Source organism: Agelaius phoeniceus, chromosome 1 (assembly GCF_051311805.1).
Source record: "Agelaius phoeniceus isolate bAgePho1 chromosome 1, bAgePho1.hap1, whole genome shotgun sequence".
Lineage (NCBI taxonomy): Eukaryota > Metazoa > Chordata > Aves > Passeriformes > Icteridae > Agelaius > Agelaius phoeniceus.
The window spans coordinates 82,705,380-82,723,246 of record NC_135265.1 but is presented as its reverse complement, the minus strand read 5'-3'; the positions used below and the strand labels follow the sequence as shown (position 1 = coordinate 82,723,246).

At 38.2% G+C, this 17,867-nt stretch overlaps 1 protein-coding gene across 1 annotated transcript in view; it reads right to left on the bottom strand.

Moving 5' to 3' along the window:
- Nucleotides 1-472: 472 nt before the first annotated feature.
- The window catches only part of SEMA5A (semaphorin 5A), a 314,579-nt gene continuing 297,184 nt past the window's right edge, over nt 473-17,867 (bottom strand). The window contains exons 20-24 of the mRNA XM_054636324.2: nt 16,469-16,639; nt 11,307-11,462; nt 9,221-9,268; nt 6,744-6,955; nt 473-5,401 (exon numbers count right to left, since the gene is read on the bottom strand). Of these exons, the coding sequence (XP_054492299.1) occupies nt 5,282-5,401; nt 6,744-6,955; nt 9,221-9,268; nt 11,307-11,462; nt 16,469-16,639 (707 nt within the window). The 3' untranslated portion in view covers nt 473-5,281. The remainder of the gene's footprint in view (nt 5,402-6,743; nt 6,956-9,220; nt 9,269-11,306; nt 11,463-16,468; nt 16,640-17,867) is intronic.

Below are 17,867 nucleotides of genomic sequence, written 5' to 3'. Positions count from 1 at the left end.
ACTTTGCACAAATACCTGTTGCAATCAGCCTGCTTTTTCTTGAGCTACTTGTTGGCTTGATTACTCAGGAGCTTACAGTCTGGATAGCCTCACCCTTTGTAGTTCCCAAAAAGCCCCTGCGTTCCTTTGAGTTTATTGACAAGTTTGCCAAGCCTCCAGTCACATTCTTCTATGTTTTTGGTTTCACTTCTGCCTATCCTTTATCCTTCTGCTGGGGCTGAAATTGCTGCTAAACCTCCCAGGTTTGCGTATTTCCCTCTTTGTACCATCCCAGTTAGAGAATGTTGTCGCATGGCAACACAATGCAAAGCATTCATTTAGTGACACAGAACAGTCCAGCTAAAGGCTATTTCAGCCACAAATGGGTTCATTTTTGTGGAGAAGAGTAGACAGAAAAAAGGGAAAATGTCCACAGATCCCACAATCCTTCTTTATTTGGAAGAATGGCTTTTAAATGAAGTCAAGCAGTATCTTGTTTTATCATTCATTTATTTAGCAAAGAAAGGAATGAATTCAAATACCCCACACAATGAACACGTATTATTCCCTGATATCAAGATGCAGATTTGCTTGTGAACAATTTTAAATGAATCTGGTTTTTTTTACTATTGAAGTCATCTTGTACTGTGCATGGATTTGTGCAGAAGCAATACATTTTGGGCTCAATTCTGTAAACACATTAAAATAAGTAACTTGTTACATATATACCATTGATCTCGGTGTGGTTACTTATGTGATGAGTAAAATTATATCCAAGAGCCTAGCTTATGCCAACCTAGGCATGGAAATTACACTGCAAATTAGAAGCATCTCTCTCTAGGCTCACTGCAGTGTTGGTGGAGAGACACAAGCCCTCATCAGGACGTAACTCTGCCCATCTAAGTACATTTTCCTAGATGAGACATAGACGATGCTGGTGGCAGCTACAGTTAAAATTGGCCAGACGCCTCAAGCAGAGCAAGATAAGCTTGGACCAAACTGTTTACAGAATTGATCTCATACAGCAAAGCCATTATGCATACAGTCAACATTAGGAATGTGCTCATGTTGCGCTGATTTTATTAAAACTGGTCCCACATTTAAAGAAGTGAATATATTTATTCTATAATTATGAGGAAAAAAATACTGAAGCATTTAATCCTATTAACATTTTACTTACATCTGGGACCTCTTACATTCTTTTCTGGTTTGAACAGCCATATGGTCTGATGCTGTGAGAAATCTCTTCACTAACATAAGTGCCTCAGTAGCTCTTAATTTGTATGCTGGAGTGGTATTTTTCCAGAGTGTGCTGTGGATCTCTGGTAGAGCTAACTAGATGCACAGTACCCCACACCAATGTGAGACTTCAATCAGTACTGCTTAATAGCCTAGAAATCAAAGCCATTTAAGCCCCATTCTTTCTTTCACTCTTATAAAATTCCTAATCCTAGTAAAAAATCTCTCGATTAGTTTTAGCCAAACCACACTGCTTCAACATCAGGTGACTGCAAACGGCTGGAAAAGCTTCTACATAGAGTAACTTAAAAAGGCCATAAAGATCATCGAACTCAAATCAACGTCCAAGATATATCTGCAAGCATGGGAGTCAATTTTCTAAGCAACTGAGGAACGTATACTATGATCCAGAAAAATAAAAAATAAGCACAAAATGTGTACTCAGGCATAGCAGTACTTTGAGTTGGCCAATGAGTGTCTATACTATGCAGGATGGGACTGGCAGCCTTGCTTCCTTTGCCCTCCATGCAGCAGGGCTACATGGAAACAACTTTGGGAATTTTCATTTATCTGCCAAACTGTTTGCATTCAAAATAGAGAAGCATTTTTAAATTAATGCAATCAGTCTAAGCATGGTTAGTAATAGTAACTAATGGCTTCAGAGGTAATACAATTATTTATCCAAAATAGATCACTTTATCCAAGCAAAAGGATGGAGGATATTTAAGCATGGCACTTGATGAGCAAGGGACTAGATTTTCATTTTCAAAGAAAAAAACAATGCTTTCATAACCAAATTTTATCCTTGAGAAAATCTGAGAGCTCTAGTGGTTTAAACAAGGTTTGCAGGAAATGCCCACTTGTTATATTTTTGACAGAAAAATAAGAGCTTTCAAAAAGAAATGGACATCTTTTAATAGGGGACTTGGCAGTGCTAGGTTAATTGTTGGACTTGATCTTGGACATCTTCCAACCTAAACAATTCTATGAAATCTGCTTTTTCAGCTTTGTAGCCGATTTTAGAAAAAATGCTAAATAAAGTCAGTTGAAAATTAATGGAGACTGCACTTTGCTTTTCTCCATGTACTAGAAAAAGCTGTACTAAACTACCTGGGTAGCTACACAGAATTCAGAAGGTGAAATACTGATAAAGGCAGTGCATCTGGGGTCCTTTAAAATTACCTAAGACACAAGTATCTAAAGACTTTAAAACTTGTTGTCTCACAACCTAGCTTGACAAGGAGATCTTGCCATCTGGTTTTTCTCATTTAAGTGCTGTGAAATTTCCATGTTTACCCTGCTGCTTCAGATAGAATTTTGAATATATTTCTACTTGTGATATAGAATAAATTTATATAGGTAAATTTAGGAAGCTAAATCATAAAGAAAAATAATTAAAATAATTACTTTCCTGACATATTGGCATGGGAGCTGCTCAAAGATCTGGAACACCGGAAATACCCCTCTAGGAGAGGGAAGTGTGAGCAGACTGAGCATCTGCTAAATGGACTTCTACCTATGATCATGCAGACTTAACCAAGGGAATTATTAACACCTATATAACACATATCTAACATATGTATTTATCCATGAAAAGAATGAAAAATAGATCACTATAAAGTTAGGAGCGCCTCAAACTACTAAGGAGTTAGGAAAAAGAAGATAATTAAGATAATTTCAGTAATTTTAATTAAAAAAGGTAAAATAAAAATACATAGTTCAAATCTTTTAAAGGTATTGGTCTCAAAACTAATAGTCTAAATATAAAATCCAGAAGCTGGACTAATGTGCTCTTAGTACAGGGGCAGAAAGGAACAATGTTGCTCATATGCGTGTATGTACATGTGCTGCTTTTTCTTGGCAGTAGCAACAATATAGGTTTTATTTTATCTTATTTAAATATAAAATTTATCTTTTAGCATGGACACAGTAATTCAAATACCATACTGGTTATGACTTGGAGAGTTTTTCTTCCCTCTATTTCTTGCAAAGAAAATTTTCTCTTACCCACAGCAATCAGCTAATTTATTCCTGGAAAACCAAATCTAATGTACAGTAAAAAATCACAAATTATAGAGACCCAGCATTATTATACTTTCTGGAGATGAGCTGGTGTGAAGGCGAGGTGCTTTCATTTGACTGACTTAGTAACAGGGAGAACTATTCAGCTGGAAAAAAAAATAGGTGGCTGATCTTAATTACTTTCATAGATGGAAAATGTGTGTTCATTTTACTGCATAGCATTTTAAAGACCACTTTGAATTTTATCATTTTTCTGTAGAACAGATTGGAAGCATAGTGCTACATTCAGATCTATCCCCATTCCAAAATGTAGCTCACTGCCATGAGTAGATACAGTATTTACCATGGCTAGGGAAGTGTTTATTGGTACTTCTTGATTTTTTTTCATATATAGTTGCGAATCATTATAATATGTACATGTTTTACTCTATTTCTCTATCATACCATAACCTAATTAGCAAGGGCTATAAACAGAATGGTAACATTTTCACTCTGTTTCTCCTTGCATACCTCCCTAGTATTCTAGTGTGCCGGTTTTTGCTTTTACCAAGAAAATGAAAGCCCAGTTATTTAATCCTTAATATTCACTTAATTTCTTCTCACTAGCTTCTGAGAATAGCAAATGCTTCCTTGCTACTATAAACTCTGTAAAATATGACTCAAATCCCTGCAATTTTCTTTTTAGTTATACATATAGAATTTCAGATACAAAAATAAAAATGTCATGAATGTGGGTGAAAACAGACAAGACAAAGAAAAATGGTATAAAACTTTGAGTTTCCTCATCTACCCCTACAAAAGGAATTAAAACTGATAATTTAAAACTTAAATATGTACATCAATGAAGTCCAACAAGATCATCACTCGAAACACCATAAGAATGTTCCTCTAGGGGCTGACTGATGCAGGTCAGACATGGCAGCAAGATGAGACAGCCCTTTGCAAATGTATCTATATTCTCTGAGCCAGCTTTTTTTGTCGGACACGTGCATATAAAGTAAAAGCTGGAAAGAAAAAAGCAGACCTATGATTATGCCTACATGCCCCCAAGAGCCAGAGATGGCACACAATACACGGTGCAGTTGTACTGCCCTGTGGCCAGCCTGGTGGCCACAGCCATCAGAGACAAGCGTGTCCCATGGGCACGCACCAGGGAGAGGAAGCCTGTGGAATGCCACAACAAATCCACGTGCTGCAGCAAGGCTGGCTTGTTAAAGACACAGAGAAAAACCTTCCAGTGTGCCTCTCCCATCTGCCCTCCTCCCTCGGCCTCCTTGCGGGACATGCCCTTCCACACCCTCGCAAAAATTAAACTGAGCAAGGTGAAGGCTTTGTGTGACTGGGCTCGGCTTGCAGCTGGAAACCACTGACCCCGGAGGAGTCCAGGTTAATTACAAGATTGTATCCCTCGGTACAGCCTTAGTACTTCTCTGCACGCTGAGCAGCTGAACTGAAGTCAGAGTGATTTACAGCCAAGGAAGATCAGCCTACAGAGCTCAGAGCTGCAGCAGAGGATCACTAAACCACCACATTTCTTCTTGTCATCCCCAGCACCTTGTGAGCTCTTTTTTGGCAGTGTGAGCTTCAGGAGACTGCACAGAGGGCTAACAGCAAAGCTCCCTTTTTAAACCCCAAGGAAATAAAAGACAACACCTAAAAAGAGAATTAGATTTGTTCTCCCGGCACAGATTTAAGGGGTAACATTATAATTTCTTTTTTAAACTCCGAAATGACTTAGTCACTTGTTAGAGAAATATGAGTGGAAATTTATGAAACTGAGCGAAGCAATGCAATCCTCATGAGTGATCCAGCAACACTGAGGGGCTACAGCTGCCCCTTACACTGAAGGCCAACCTTGCATTCTGCAAAGAAAACATCAAATAGGCAGTTTGGGCTTTTGGCAGCAATGGGACATTGATGGCTTGGATCGTGCTTGAAATGTCTCTGAACTTCATCTCTGAAGCCTCAATCACATGAGCACTTGAGTAGCACAGGCCTTGGGACTGGGGAGTTACAGGAGGCCAGAAAATACACAAGCCCATTAGTATTCATCATAATTATTGAAATCTGTAAAATAGGTATTAGAATAAGTCTTTGCAGTAAGATGTGGATTGAAGTATTTGTTTCTCTCCTCTAGAATCAGGTTGTTTTTGTTGAATGCCTGGGAAGAAAAAGAAAAAAAAAGAAATCAGAAAATGAAAAGGACACAGGAAAGATAACCACTAAGTGCTCTTTCAAGGCAGTTTTTGTGGCACATACCTGTGTATAGCAAGCCAGTCAAAAATGCATTGAGAAATACCTGTATATCTACAGAAACTTGCATTTGCAAGAAGTATCTTCTTACGTAATAACATTCCTACAGAAAGTAATTCTACTTAATAAAGCCAGGCATTTTCCCCTATAATATTACAGAACTAATTTTATGATTCTGTGAATATTTTTAATCATATATATGCAGTCCTTCCTAATAGAATGAGTCACTATCTTTTTACTGAATAAGTATTGTTTTCTCTTTACTGTCTTAATTCCCTTATTTTCAAGTGGCAGAAATGTCTGAAGGCCTTAAAGCATAAAACCTGTTTTTTAAAAAAGTAATATGGGTATTTAGAATACTAATTTTCAAAGCAATGGGTTTTTTTTGTCTGTAGCTATCTAGAGAGATGATATGGAATTACAAAAAGCTTTAAATTAGGTTCATATTCCACTGCTGACTAGAAGATCTTTTCTTGATGTTTTTAATAATTTTCATTAAAATGTCTTTAATTAGAAAGAAAAATGCAGAAATTAAGAACTGGATTATCCACGTAGGATATAAGAAAAATCCTCATTTGCAAAAAAGCTTTGCAGATGCATGAATAAACTTTGTAATCTGAAGATACTGAACTAGGTATTTTCAAAATGCACATCCTTCCTTAATTTATGGATCTGAAAAGCAGAGTTATTTTAAAAGGTCACAAAAAGAGAAGAGCAATTTGGGAATAATGATGAAATAGTATGGATATCATTATAGGCTCTCAGTACACCTGTACTGCTTTTTCACAGAGTAGTTTGGCTATAAACAGTAGCTGAGAGTCTGACCCAGAATGTATTCACCAGGTACATCTCCCATACAGAGACATAGTGCAGGAAGATGAACAGTGCCCTTGAAACTGGATTATCAGAGCCAAAGGAATTTCTTCAGTAGATGCCATGGTAAATGGCTCTATTTACTTCTTGAACAAGCCACTAGGGAACACAATTAGGAAAAAAAATCCCACAAAACAACTTGAGTGATTTGCTTTTTTCCCAGCAAAACCTGCTGTATAAATTAGACACAGATGCAAAATCCAACTTCCTGCCTAACAGGGATTGACAAGTGAAAGGATCTGCAATTACAATACCTCAAGTGAAATCTACTTTTGTCATTAACAATCAGCATAAGCTGAGCTCAAATGCCACTGCGGAAAAGCAGCAAGGAGAAATGTCATCTAGGTGCACTGAGTAGCTCCCAGCCCTCTGCTCACCTTGATGGCCTCCACAGAGTCGTATTTGTCCAGTTTGTTGATGTGGTTGGTGATGCTGGTGTTGAGCGGAGCGGGTGACACCGGGTGGATGACGGTGGCATCGTGGGACTGCTGCTGGTACCGCTGGCAGTAGGTGTAAACAAGCAGGGTGAGAAGGCAACCGAGGATTGAGCTACTCAATCCCACTGCGATCATGTGGAACATGTTGAACTCTGTGGAGCGGAGAGAAGAAGGCAATCTTAATTTTGAGGCAGTAGCAGTAAAAGCTTCAGCTCAGGGAAAAATGTAGACAAGTGTTTGATTCAAATAAGGATAAGGGAATTTTCATGTTTCCCTGAAACATCTCAATTGTGATGGTTTATCCCTACAGTAGTAAATTCATTTTACCTCCCTGAAGGGACCATTATAAGAATCTCAGATACCCATACATCTCTTTAAGTAGAGATCATTGAAAGATGCTTAAATAAGTTCAGAACGCAAATAAAAGAAAAATTAATTGCATTCCGTATGTTTGAATAGTTCATCGGGGTTTTTTTTCAGACTGTGTAACAGAACCTTGTTATGTATAAATCATGTATATAGTATGAATAAATAGTTTTTTTCTTTCAGTGAACAACAGTATCACCTCCTCTGCTGTTATTACAGTTTTTTCTCTTATACATAGTGACTCGTGGCAAAACTGAAAAAATCCTGATATAATTGAACCCCATTCCTGCGTTCCATAAATGTTTTCCATATCCCTTTTACTGGATGCATAGCCCAGAAGCAGCAGCAGATGTTTTTTCCATCCCTGCTTTAATTCTTGCTGGTTATCATTCCTTTTGTATCTTGGCCAGTTTGTTTCCTTCTCCAGCTCTTGGAACTTTTTCTTTATTTAAGAGGGAGTAAGGAAGAAACGGTCGCCTTCTAGGGGGAAATGGGAAGTGGCGAGAGATAGACTCCCTGAATCTCAATACACCTTTAAGCAGGGCAGACAGAGAGTGCAAAGTCACAAAGTCAACACCTCAGAGCCCAGCACCCTCCTATCTGCTCTGCTCTTCACAGGCACAATGGCATCAGAGCATGGGAAACCCTCTCCACCTACGCAAGGATTAAAACTGAGAGGAAGCCCATTGCTGCATGAAACTGTAGGAGGGAACTTAAAGCACAATCATCCCCTGATGTTACTGAACAGAGAAACCAGATCAGATATGGAACCAGTAGGATTAGCTCAAAATAAACAAACTGGACTGCTTTCCATTGCTATTTCAAACAGGAGCTGTGCTTTTTGGTTTACTTTAGGGGAGAAGTATCACTGAGAAGCTCATATTGGAAATTTCATCTTAGCATGACTGAAAATTTGTTTGTTGTTGCCTAAATGTACAAATTAAGGATTTAATACTGATATACTGGTGCTAGTCTTTAAAACATCTCTTAGATCTTTTTCACTGTGATACAGAAAAATGGGCCAGCACATGGGTCTCATTTTTTGTAAAATCTAAGGTTTACAAAACCTTTACATGCCTACTGGGTACCTAGAAAGACAAACTAATATTTAGGTGACTCAGTTGACTGTGTCAGTATATCAATCTATCAGTAAAATATCCTTCTACATCTTTACGAGGGTTTCCCAGTGCTGTAGAACTTGGCAAAATGTTTTCAGAGTACAACTGCTAATTAGCAAAAAAAATCAAATGACATTATCTTGGCTCCCATAACAAGTTACCATATGCACAGGTACCCTTTCATAACCTCTGTTTTTCCATTGTCCTTTATTAGGTTAAAAATGCAGCTTATCTGTGCATGGAAGAATACTAGGACTGGCCAGAGCTATTGCCATGACGACACAGACTAAGCGTGATAGCTCAGCACAGAAAAAAAAAAAAAGTTCATTTTCCTTCTTCTTCTTTCTTCTTCTTCTTATGTTTAGTGGTTTTAAAAGTTTTTCCTTTCAAGATCTATTTTTCTAGCATCACGACTCTCCAGAATGGAACCTTTTATTTACTTTTCAGTTTTGTCTCTGAAAATGAAGCTGAAAATGAGTCCCAGATAGAGTCTGGGCTATTAAATTTGTTAGCAGGCTGTTTCTCTGCTGTTTTTCTGGAGTCTAAAAGAGGTTTGTGCACTTGTTATCCTGAAAAAGGCGGAGCAACAAATTTACAAATTTTGACCTTCTGATAACTAGATTATTATAGATATTTCTTTTTGAGTACAAGGGTGACTGCTACACTGACAAAGAAGAAAATAAAAACATCCAATAATGCATGTTCTACTCTCAAAGGTCACCAATGACAGATGGATATTTAATGAGAAATCCTGTAGTAACTACATTTTTCTGTACAAGTAACTACTTTTTTCTGTACAAGTGTAAATAATGAGAATGCAGCATTTAGAAGGTAGAATATTACTAATAAGGGAGTGCAAAAGGTGAAACAAAATCAAAAAATGGAGAATCAACATTTCAGCATTTAACAGACATCTCGAGCTGCAAAGCTTACCGCCACATCGTTTCTCTTCTATGCTGCTGGATCGTGCCACAGATATTTCTAGAAAAATAAATAAACCACTTAGGCCAAGGAGAAAAAAATATTACAGCTAACTTCTAGTTAGATTAAACAGAAAGGATTTAAAAATTCATTCTATTACATCTACTTCAATTAAAGGTAAAAAATATTTTTACTATATGGTAGAATTAATAGAAAGGACCTATGACATCTTCAGGCTCCTTAGTTTCCCAAGCAAAAGCAACAACTTATTTTTAATTCTTGCTCAAAACATCTCTGGAATAAAAAGGATGAAATGCACATGGAAACATTCTTTGTGGAGTTTAGGCTTGTGGAGAAAGAGTTGATTTACTGAAGTAAAATTAACTACAGTTTAATTACCTTGCGTTCAAATGTGCTCATTACTTCCAGAAGTCACATCTAGCACTAATGTGAAAAGTGGGAATTTATACATCTTCTAAAAAGACAACTGCTAATTTTGTAGGTCTCAGTAGGAAACTAACAAAATGCAATTTCAGCCTGTATCCTGACCATTTTTACTTTGAAAATACCGGATAAAATCTATAGGCAAACAAGCTTTTCCACTCCTTACTTCCAGACCATGGTTTCTATGAAGGAAAGTTCTGCCTTATAGTCTCTTGGACCTCTTTGAAAGGGTCAAGGATCATTTGTATACAAGTGGGGTAGCAGACACAGTATACCCAGATTTCAAAAAAGCAGAATTTTAAGTTTTTTGACAATGTTTTTCCAAGAAAAAAATGAAGTGAGGGAAAAGATACAGAAATGGGCTAGTACTGTGTGCTCTATTCTTACAACAGATGAAGGTTGCCACTTCTGAAGGGATTGGTATTTTCAGCCAAGAGCTACGGAGGAAACCTCTCAGTTAGAGGACCTGGATGAGAAAAGTGAGCCAAGTGAACCAGAGAAAGCAAGCTCGATTCACTAGGGTTGGAGTAATGGCATGACCTTATCTGTTGTGCTACTGGTAATGTGAGGAGGAGCAGCAAACCAGAAGGGCAAAAGACATGGTGGCTTGTTTCAGATTCTGAAAATGCCTTCCTTCCAAAACAAGATGTAGAGCTTATATTGGATTAAGCTGCCGATTCACAGAATGTGGATATTAATAGAGCTTCAAAAGCCTTAGAAAAAGGAAAATACAATGTGGGCATTTTTGCTTTCATACTATTTTTCACATTGGTTTTAGAGGAAAATACAATTTGGGAGTTAAAGCATTATGCACCATCCATAAAAACAGAGTTTAACTTTGCTGAGGTCTTTGTTACGTTGTACTATAGTTTACTGCACAGTCACTCAAAGAAAAGGTTGCAGCACTGAATAAACACAGCTACATTTCAAATGATACATTAAAATGTAAATTTTTCTGTCTGTGAAAAGAACCCTAGCTATTTTTAATGTACATAGGGAGAAAGTCAACTGTTAACAGCAGTGCATTGTGACCATCCATACTGTTGTGCGGATTTAAAGGACTCCTGTGATTTAAAAACAAAAGTACAGTCATGACTTTCAACTAATACTAGAGAGTAATACATAATGTGACTATTCATCAGGTACTTAGCAGTCATGGGAGATAAGGACTGGAGGCAAAGCTAATAGTATTTACCTTTCTGAGCAGTTATCAAGGTAAGGGACTGTCTGAAATGATTTCCAGACTTACAACCACAGCACCCATTTTGTACATGCAAACCACAAAACCCACAGCAACTTTTCTTTAATAATCTTAGTCCCAAAACCATTTAAAATAAAAATAAAACTATTTCTGCTTACTGTGTGTACTCATCCCCTGCTACCAAGTAGAATGGGAGAGACCTGCAGAATGCTGTGATGGTGACTAACCAAGGCAGTGACTCTGGGTGCCATGGGACAGATTTTTATGTAGACACCAGATCTACACATACACATCGTCTCTACACAGTAGACCAACATCCTTGTGCTGACTAAAGGCAAGCTCTGCTTCAGTTCATGGATCTGCACAGTGCAGTCTGGAACAGTGCTATGCCTCGCTCCTGAAACCTTGAGAGATTTCACTAATCTTTCAAGGAGCTGACTGATGTGGTCTCACCTGGTATGAAGTTGGAGTCCACCCCGCAGGCTCGGCTCTCTGTGGTGTTGCCCGTGCACTGGCTGCCCACAGGAAACACAAGGATGCACTGCCGAGCGCGGCTCTGGAGGCCAGACGAGTCGCAGTCAGACCACTCGGACCACTCGGACCAGCTGTCTGCAACAGGCAGGAGGGACACACATGCAGACACTGGGATTAAGGAGTTCACGTGCAGTGAGTGAGAGAGAAATAGCTTGTATTTCTGAGTTAGGACAGAAAGCCTCCTCCCCAGCTACCAACATCTAGCAGAGGGCAGCCCCTTCATTCCAATAAAACAAAGGCAGTTTGGCTTTGGTAGAAGTCTCTGAAATGTGGGTGTGATGGTAAATTTGCCACAGACATCTCATGGTTTTGGCTTCTGCCATGGCCTTTGTGGGTGGACATGAGAAGCTGGAGGATTCTGTGGGGGTGACTGACAGAGTGATAGCTGTGGAATTATTTCCAGTCTCGGTCATTAGTGTTGACAAGCACACTGCATTTTTTATGTACCGTACCAGTAGCAATGAGAACTATAAGACTATTCCATTTTGAAACAGGATGTATATTTAACCCCGAAGCAGAAGCATCTTGGTTTTTAAAGTTTTCTTTTTTAGCTTTTCCTATTTCAGGTTCATTTCTTGGCTGTAGATGCTCATCTTCTCTTCCCCATTCGGTTTGTCACCTTCTATTTATTTTCTATATTTCTTCCTCTCCTCATGTAGCTTTGATTAAGATATTTTTATTTAATGCCTGTGTGATCTCAGATACTCTCCCTTAAATGAAGTGAATTGATCTCATTCCCATGAGGTGGTGTGAGTTTACTGCACTCAGCATTCTTACAACCCAAGGGCAAGCCTTGCCTTCATAGGACTCTTCTGAGTTTGGCAAATATAGGAGAGACAGAGCTCAGGTAAACTTCCTTTCTTCTGTCAGCCTTCCCACAGAGATAGGCTTTATGGTTTTGACATAGAATAAATAGAGTCCTCCTATTTCAAACCAACCTTGTTTTTACTTCAAAATTTTAGGTGATTTTATGCCAATATGAAGCAATTTTACAAAATCTCATTTTGGCTCAAATGAAAAACTCTGTATTTTCTAATTTTGATTCAAGTTAGATTGAAGAACATTACAATTAGTGAGTTAGTGAAGCTTTTCTACATCGTTAATCAGGTGGAAAGCAAGGAAGTTTTACAGTCTTTGGGGCCCCTTCCAATATCTTGTATAATTCCAGAATACAAGGTTCACATTTACTCATTACTTTCCCCTTGTTCACACAGGAAAGAAGTTAAAACTCTCAGTCATCTAAAATAGACTGCAGCAGAAATACTTGAGACTGCAGTCTTGAAAAATGCCAAGCAATAGCTGTTGTTTATTAAATAGATTTACCTAGCAGGTCAGGTAGGAACTAGGATATTGATATTTAATTAACAATTAGTAACTGTCTTGATGAGGCCTTCTTTGAACAACAGGACAAATATCTTGCTACAATCAGCTTGTAAGATCTTGTTATTGTGAGTAGCAGAAATACTCAGCTCTGTGCTTTGGCTTTTCTGTTTCTTAGGAAAGGTCCTGGGAGGGGCTCATTTGCAGAGTGGCGACTAGGAGCACAGAGGCAGATGCCAAAATGTATTTCAATCCTAATTCAGGGGGGTAGGAGAGCTGAAGTGGGAGTCAAGCAAATGGACAGGCTTCTTCCTGCTTTCCTGTTTAGTGTGGCACATCCAGGAGCTGCTGTTATCACCTCCTGAGTCAGCTGCTAGATCTAAGTAAGATATGTTATGGATCTTTCCCCCAAAAATTTAGTAACAATAAAGCCCTGCTCATTCAAGCTTAAAGGAATGTTGCCCATTCATTACAAATCTTGGCCCAGTTCTCACTGATGGCAGAGAGCATGCTTAAGCCAGAGCCAAGATTCTTGTCCAGTCCTGGTATAATTGGGATATACGCAGGAGGTGCCAAAATACTTGTGGGAATCCTAAATGCGTCTTGGTGGTTGGTGCACTCTGCAGCCCCATCTTGTCCAATGTGCTTTTGATCCTTTGCTGAAGGAGCTACATCCCATGATGAAATAGGAACTTCAGAGTACACAGGGATCATGCTAAGTCATACATGAGTGACTGGGCAAGTTTACTGTTTCGTCCTGCTCCTTAGGGGACCCATAAAGAAACTGCTTGAGTCCTCCAGTGCACCAGACACTACAGGACAGGTAGTCTGTGTCTGGTGCTGAGCTGATCACCTTCATCTGGCACACAGAATCACAGAGGAGGAGAGAGAAGGGGGACATCAGTGCATGCATGAAACAGAGGGTCACCCTTGCAATGGTGGGTCCTCACACCAAACCTGTGGTTTGAAGAGGTAGTTGGGAGCTCAGAGAGCTGCAGAGGAGTAAGACACCCAAGACTAACAGATGCATGACTTCAAATTGTCAGATGTGCCATCCCTGCGAAGGTGATCCCACAGCTTTTGCATGTTTTTGTACTGACTCAGCTATCTTTGCTGAGCTATGCCTCATTCCTTTGATATCTTCAAAGTATCTGAGGCTCTCTTGCACCCCAGTCAGGCTTCTGAACTTGCTCCTCAGTTCTGTGCACATGTCATGAGAATGTAAAAGAGAGGGTCAACTGGAGAGGTGTTTAACCTGCTGAACTGCTTTTCACCTCTAGCGTGGCACGGCTTAATCATGACATGTCACATCTTCTTCCTACAGACTCTTGGCTGGCCTTTGACGGCAGGTTAAGATAAAGCAATTCCTAAGAGATCCCTTGGTGAAGGCAGCACTGCACAAAGATCAGATTAATCAATGTAACATTTAAATCTCTTTCATGCAGTATTACACCACCATTTTAAAATGTTCAGCTTTGTCCATTATTTGTATGTGCAAGTTACCAAACCAAGGACAGAAAGTATTTTCACCTCTTAGAAAAGCAGTAAATATTTAAGGTATAAAATACTGTTTTATGCAACATATTGCAGACACACTGCAACTGGTTACACTTACTGATAATCAGCCACTACTGATCAATACTGCAGTGCTGTCTTTCATATTGCTGTGATTGCATTTGAGTAAATTAAAATAAAAACTACAAACTCAGTGATAGAGCTTTTAAAAGGAAAGATGAAAAAGCGATGTGTTTTACAGACACAAGACTGTTACTTTCTTTTAAGTGCATACTTGAATACTTTCAGTTGGATTTTCCATTAAATCTCTACATCCTCAACAAATCCTTAGTATTGGGATTCCAGAAAGTTTCATTTGCTGCTAGTTTTGTTTGGAAAAAAAGAAAATATTATTTCAAATGCCAAAAAATCTTCACTCTTTTCACAACTTAAGAAATGTTATAAATCATTTCCATTTTTTGCATATTCATTTCTGTGCTGGATGGTCATTCTTAGATTCCAAGTGTCATTACTATTCTCTTACACTGAGCATGTCACTCAAGCAGTGAATGTCAGCAATGGTGCTTTCAGATCTGCACAAGGACAAACCAGTCTTCCCCTGGCCCTTACCCCAAGAAAATGGTTCTGCAGGTGTTCAAGTGTCTGTCCAACTTGATCTATGAAGCACTGTGGTTATTTTTGACCCATACCCATGTGAAATAAGAGCAGTAAAAAGCAGTTGTGAAATCTATGTTGTAAACATGAGGCAAGGGCCATTCTCACAGCTAGTAGATGATTGCTGTTTCAAAAACCTACGGCAAATTTTCAGTGAGATTGAAGTATCAATAAAACATTACAGAATGTGAAAAATACATTTTAAGCTTCTGAAATGTTATTGTTTTATATGAGTTTCCACTTTCTTGAACTAAGATGAATGAAACCAACCTCCTCCTGAATTCTGCATCTGCTCCAAAATTTGGGTCACAAGCAGGTCAAAATGAGATGAAGGCATTATTTATCAATGTTTGCAAACTGTCATTTATAGGAGAATGGTGGCAGAAAATAAATGCACAACAAGAGAAATAGCTACAATACTAGCACAATGAACACTCCAGCTCTGACCTTTCAAAGATGCCTTAAAGGATTTCAAGGCAGCTGTGAGACTTCTGCATACAAATGTACAATATTTGTCTCAAAAAAATCAAATAATCAACTGATTTCTATGCTTGGCATTTTTTTTAACCTAATTGGAGTTTTTTTTAAAACCAATCTGCTTTAATTTTGACAAAGTAGGAACTTTTATTCTGCTGGAAGATATGTAGTGCCTAGAGAAGGAAAGAATCATAAGAAGTAATATGATCCATTCAAAGTCTGCCATACAAGGGCTTTTGCCTTCACTTGCATAGCCTCATCACATGAGCAGAAAACTTTTGCTATAAAGTCTAGGAGCTCTACGTGAAACAAGTAATACAGTGTGGCATCAGAGCTCCTTCTTTCCTTTTGCTGTTGCCTGTAATCCACTAATCAGCAATAAATGAAAGTTATTAAAATAACTTAATAACAATAAATGAAAGTGATTTTAATCTCAATTTCTCACTTAAATTTAAATCTAAAAGAATTAGTTTCCTTTAAGATGAGTCAAAAGGCAGAGTCAAAGTTACAGAAATAGACATGATCCATAATATCATACAACTAGCAGGAGTGCTGAGACATTTCATCTATTAAGCACTCCACAGTCATTTAAAAAAAATCAGGTCTTTGTTCCTTAACATTAAAAGTTGAAGAAGGAGTTTTACAAAGACCATGAAAGTTTTCTTTGTGTTTTATATTAAAACAGGGCAAATATTATCTACTTAAAGGACCTGATATCACCTGATGTAATGACACATGTTGAATATTAACCTCAGGAATTTGCTTGCTGTGAATGTTTGGTATTGTAACAAAAGCACTTCTTTGTGATATTTTTACTAAAAGTCTCATAAACCATTTGCATGGTCCACTTCAAATATTACACAATTTTACTTGATCCAGATTCAGATATAGCAACTTAGATTTTAATTTTTAAAGAGGGAGGAAGGAGGTAGTCTCCTGTAGAACGTATTCTGCTAGTACTTGATTTACTGTAGCATTGTAGCACGTAAGGGTTGATCATGCACTTAATAAGGGAGAGAAATTATTTGCTCCTGAATAATAGATCAAGGGCAGTATGTTGCCTAAATGGGAATGCCTTATTCTGTGGCACACAGAGACCAAAGATGGATGGGTACCTGGACATGGCTGTGTGTTGCAGAGTGCTTCCTCCGTGTGCAGGCCAAGGCAGATATCCCCTCCGTATGCTGGGGCTGGGTTTGTGCACGAGCGGGTTCTCATGTAATGCCCTCCTCCACACGTGGCTGAGCACTTTGACCAGGATGACCAACAAGACCAGCCTCCATCCACTGAAAAGACAAAGAATACTGTATTTTTCCAAGCTGATGCGAGACATGACATAATCCGGCTCATCTTTGTCATATTCTGTGGATCTAATTCATGGCCATCTGAACTTCTTGGATATTTTTAGCTGTCACTGAACATAGTTCCCACAAATTTAATCACAATGCAATTTAATTTAAAAAGGCCCCGGTATGCTGGAAAAGTCTAACAAAATTATTCATACATAAAAGACACTTTTAGGGGGTATCATAATATCTTTAAGGGCAAAAATCTTTATTTTTCTTTTCTCAGTTTTGAGGAAACAAAATACCAAAGCTTGTTTAGCAGAAATATCGTAAGCTCGGAATAGTTTTTTGTTGATCTAAATAAAACCTAGCCAAATAATAGCAACAGAAGGATGGAGGAATTCAGAATTTGTTTCTCAACACAGGTGGATTGCCTTAACCCTACAACCATTTCAAATGACCTAACACAGCTGTAGGATTTGATGGACCAATATAATCTTCCAGTCCTAACACAGCTCTACCACAGATGTCAGAAGTAGAACAATGGCAGAAGCTTAAGAAAGCAACACACATTGACAAAAAGGAGTTGCCATTTTAAGTTTCCAAAACAAGTTTTTGAAGAATAAATATTATCATTTACCTTCCCCTCCCCACTCTCTTCTGCATTTACTTATTCAAGTATGTATGTCAAACTATTCTCCAGTCAAGTTTTCACAACATTCTTCTGAAATGTAGTGTGGATTTCATGGGAGACCCATTTGTCATATGGTTTATGACCATGGCCACTAGACAAGATTTAAATGAAAGTTCATTTCATTGCCTGCACCAGTCTGGCTCCTTTGAGCCCCTGTTCTTAATGCTACTGCTTCAGGATGTGTTTCAGGTATTTAGAGCCACATTGCAGCTCATCTGCCAAAGACTTCGTATGTGTAGCCACGTGACAAAGTCAGATGTACCTCTCCCAGGGAAGTAATATTTTCTTCATTCATCTTCTTACAAAAACCTAAACTTTCAAAATTTTCATATCCTACAAAAAAGATTAATTTCTTTTCAAACCGTTTTTTAAAGCATTATCATTTGAATTCTTACAGAAGTAAGTTATTTACCATGTCTTTTTGATCTTCTCTGTTCAATTAATGATAGTTTTCATTTCAATGGATAGTTTCTACTGGTTTACTGAAATGCTATTCCATTATTATCTCTTACCATTAAAAAAAGGTTACAAATC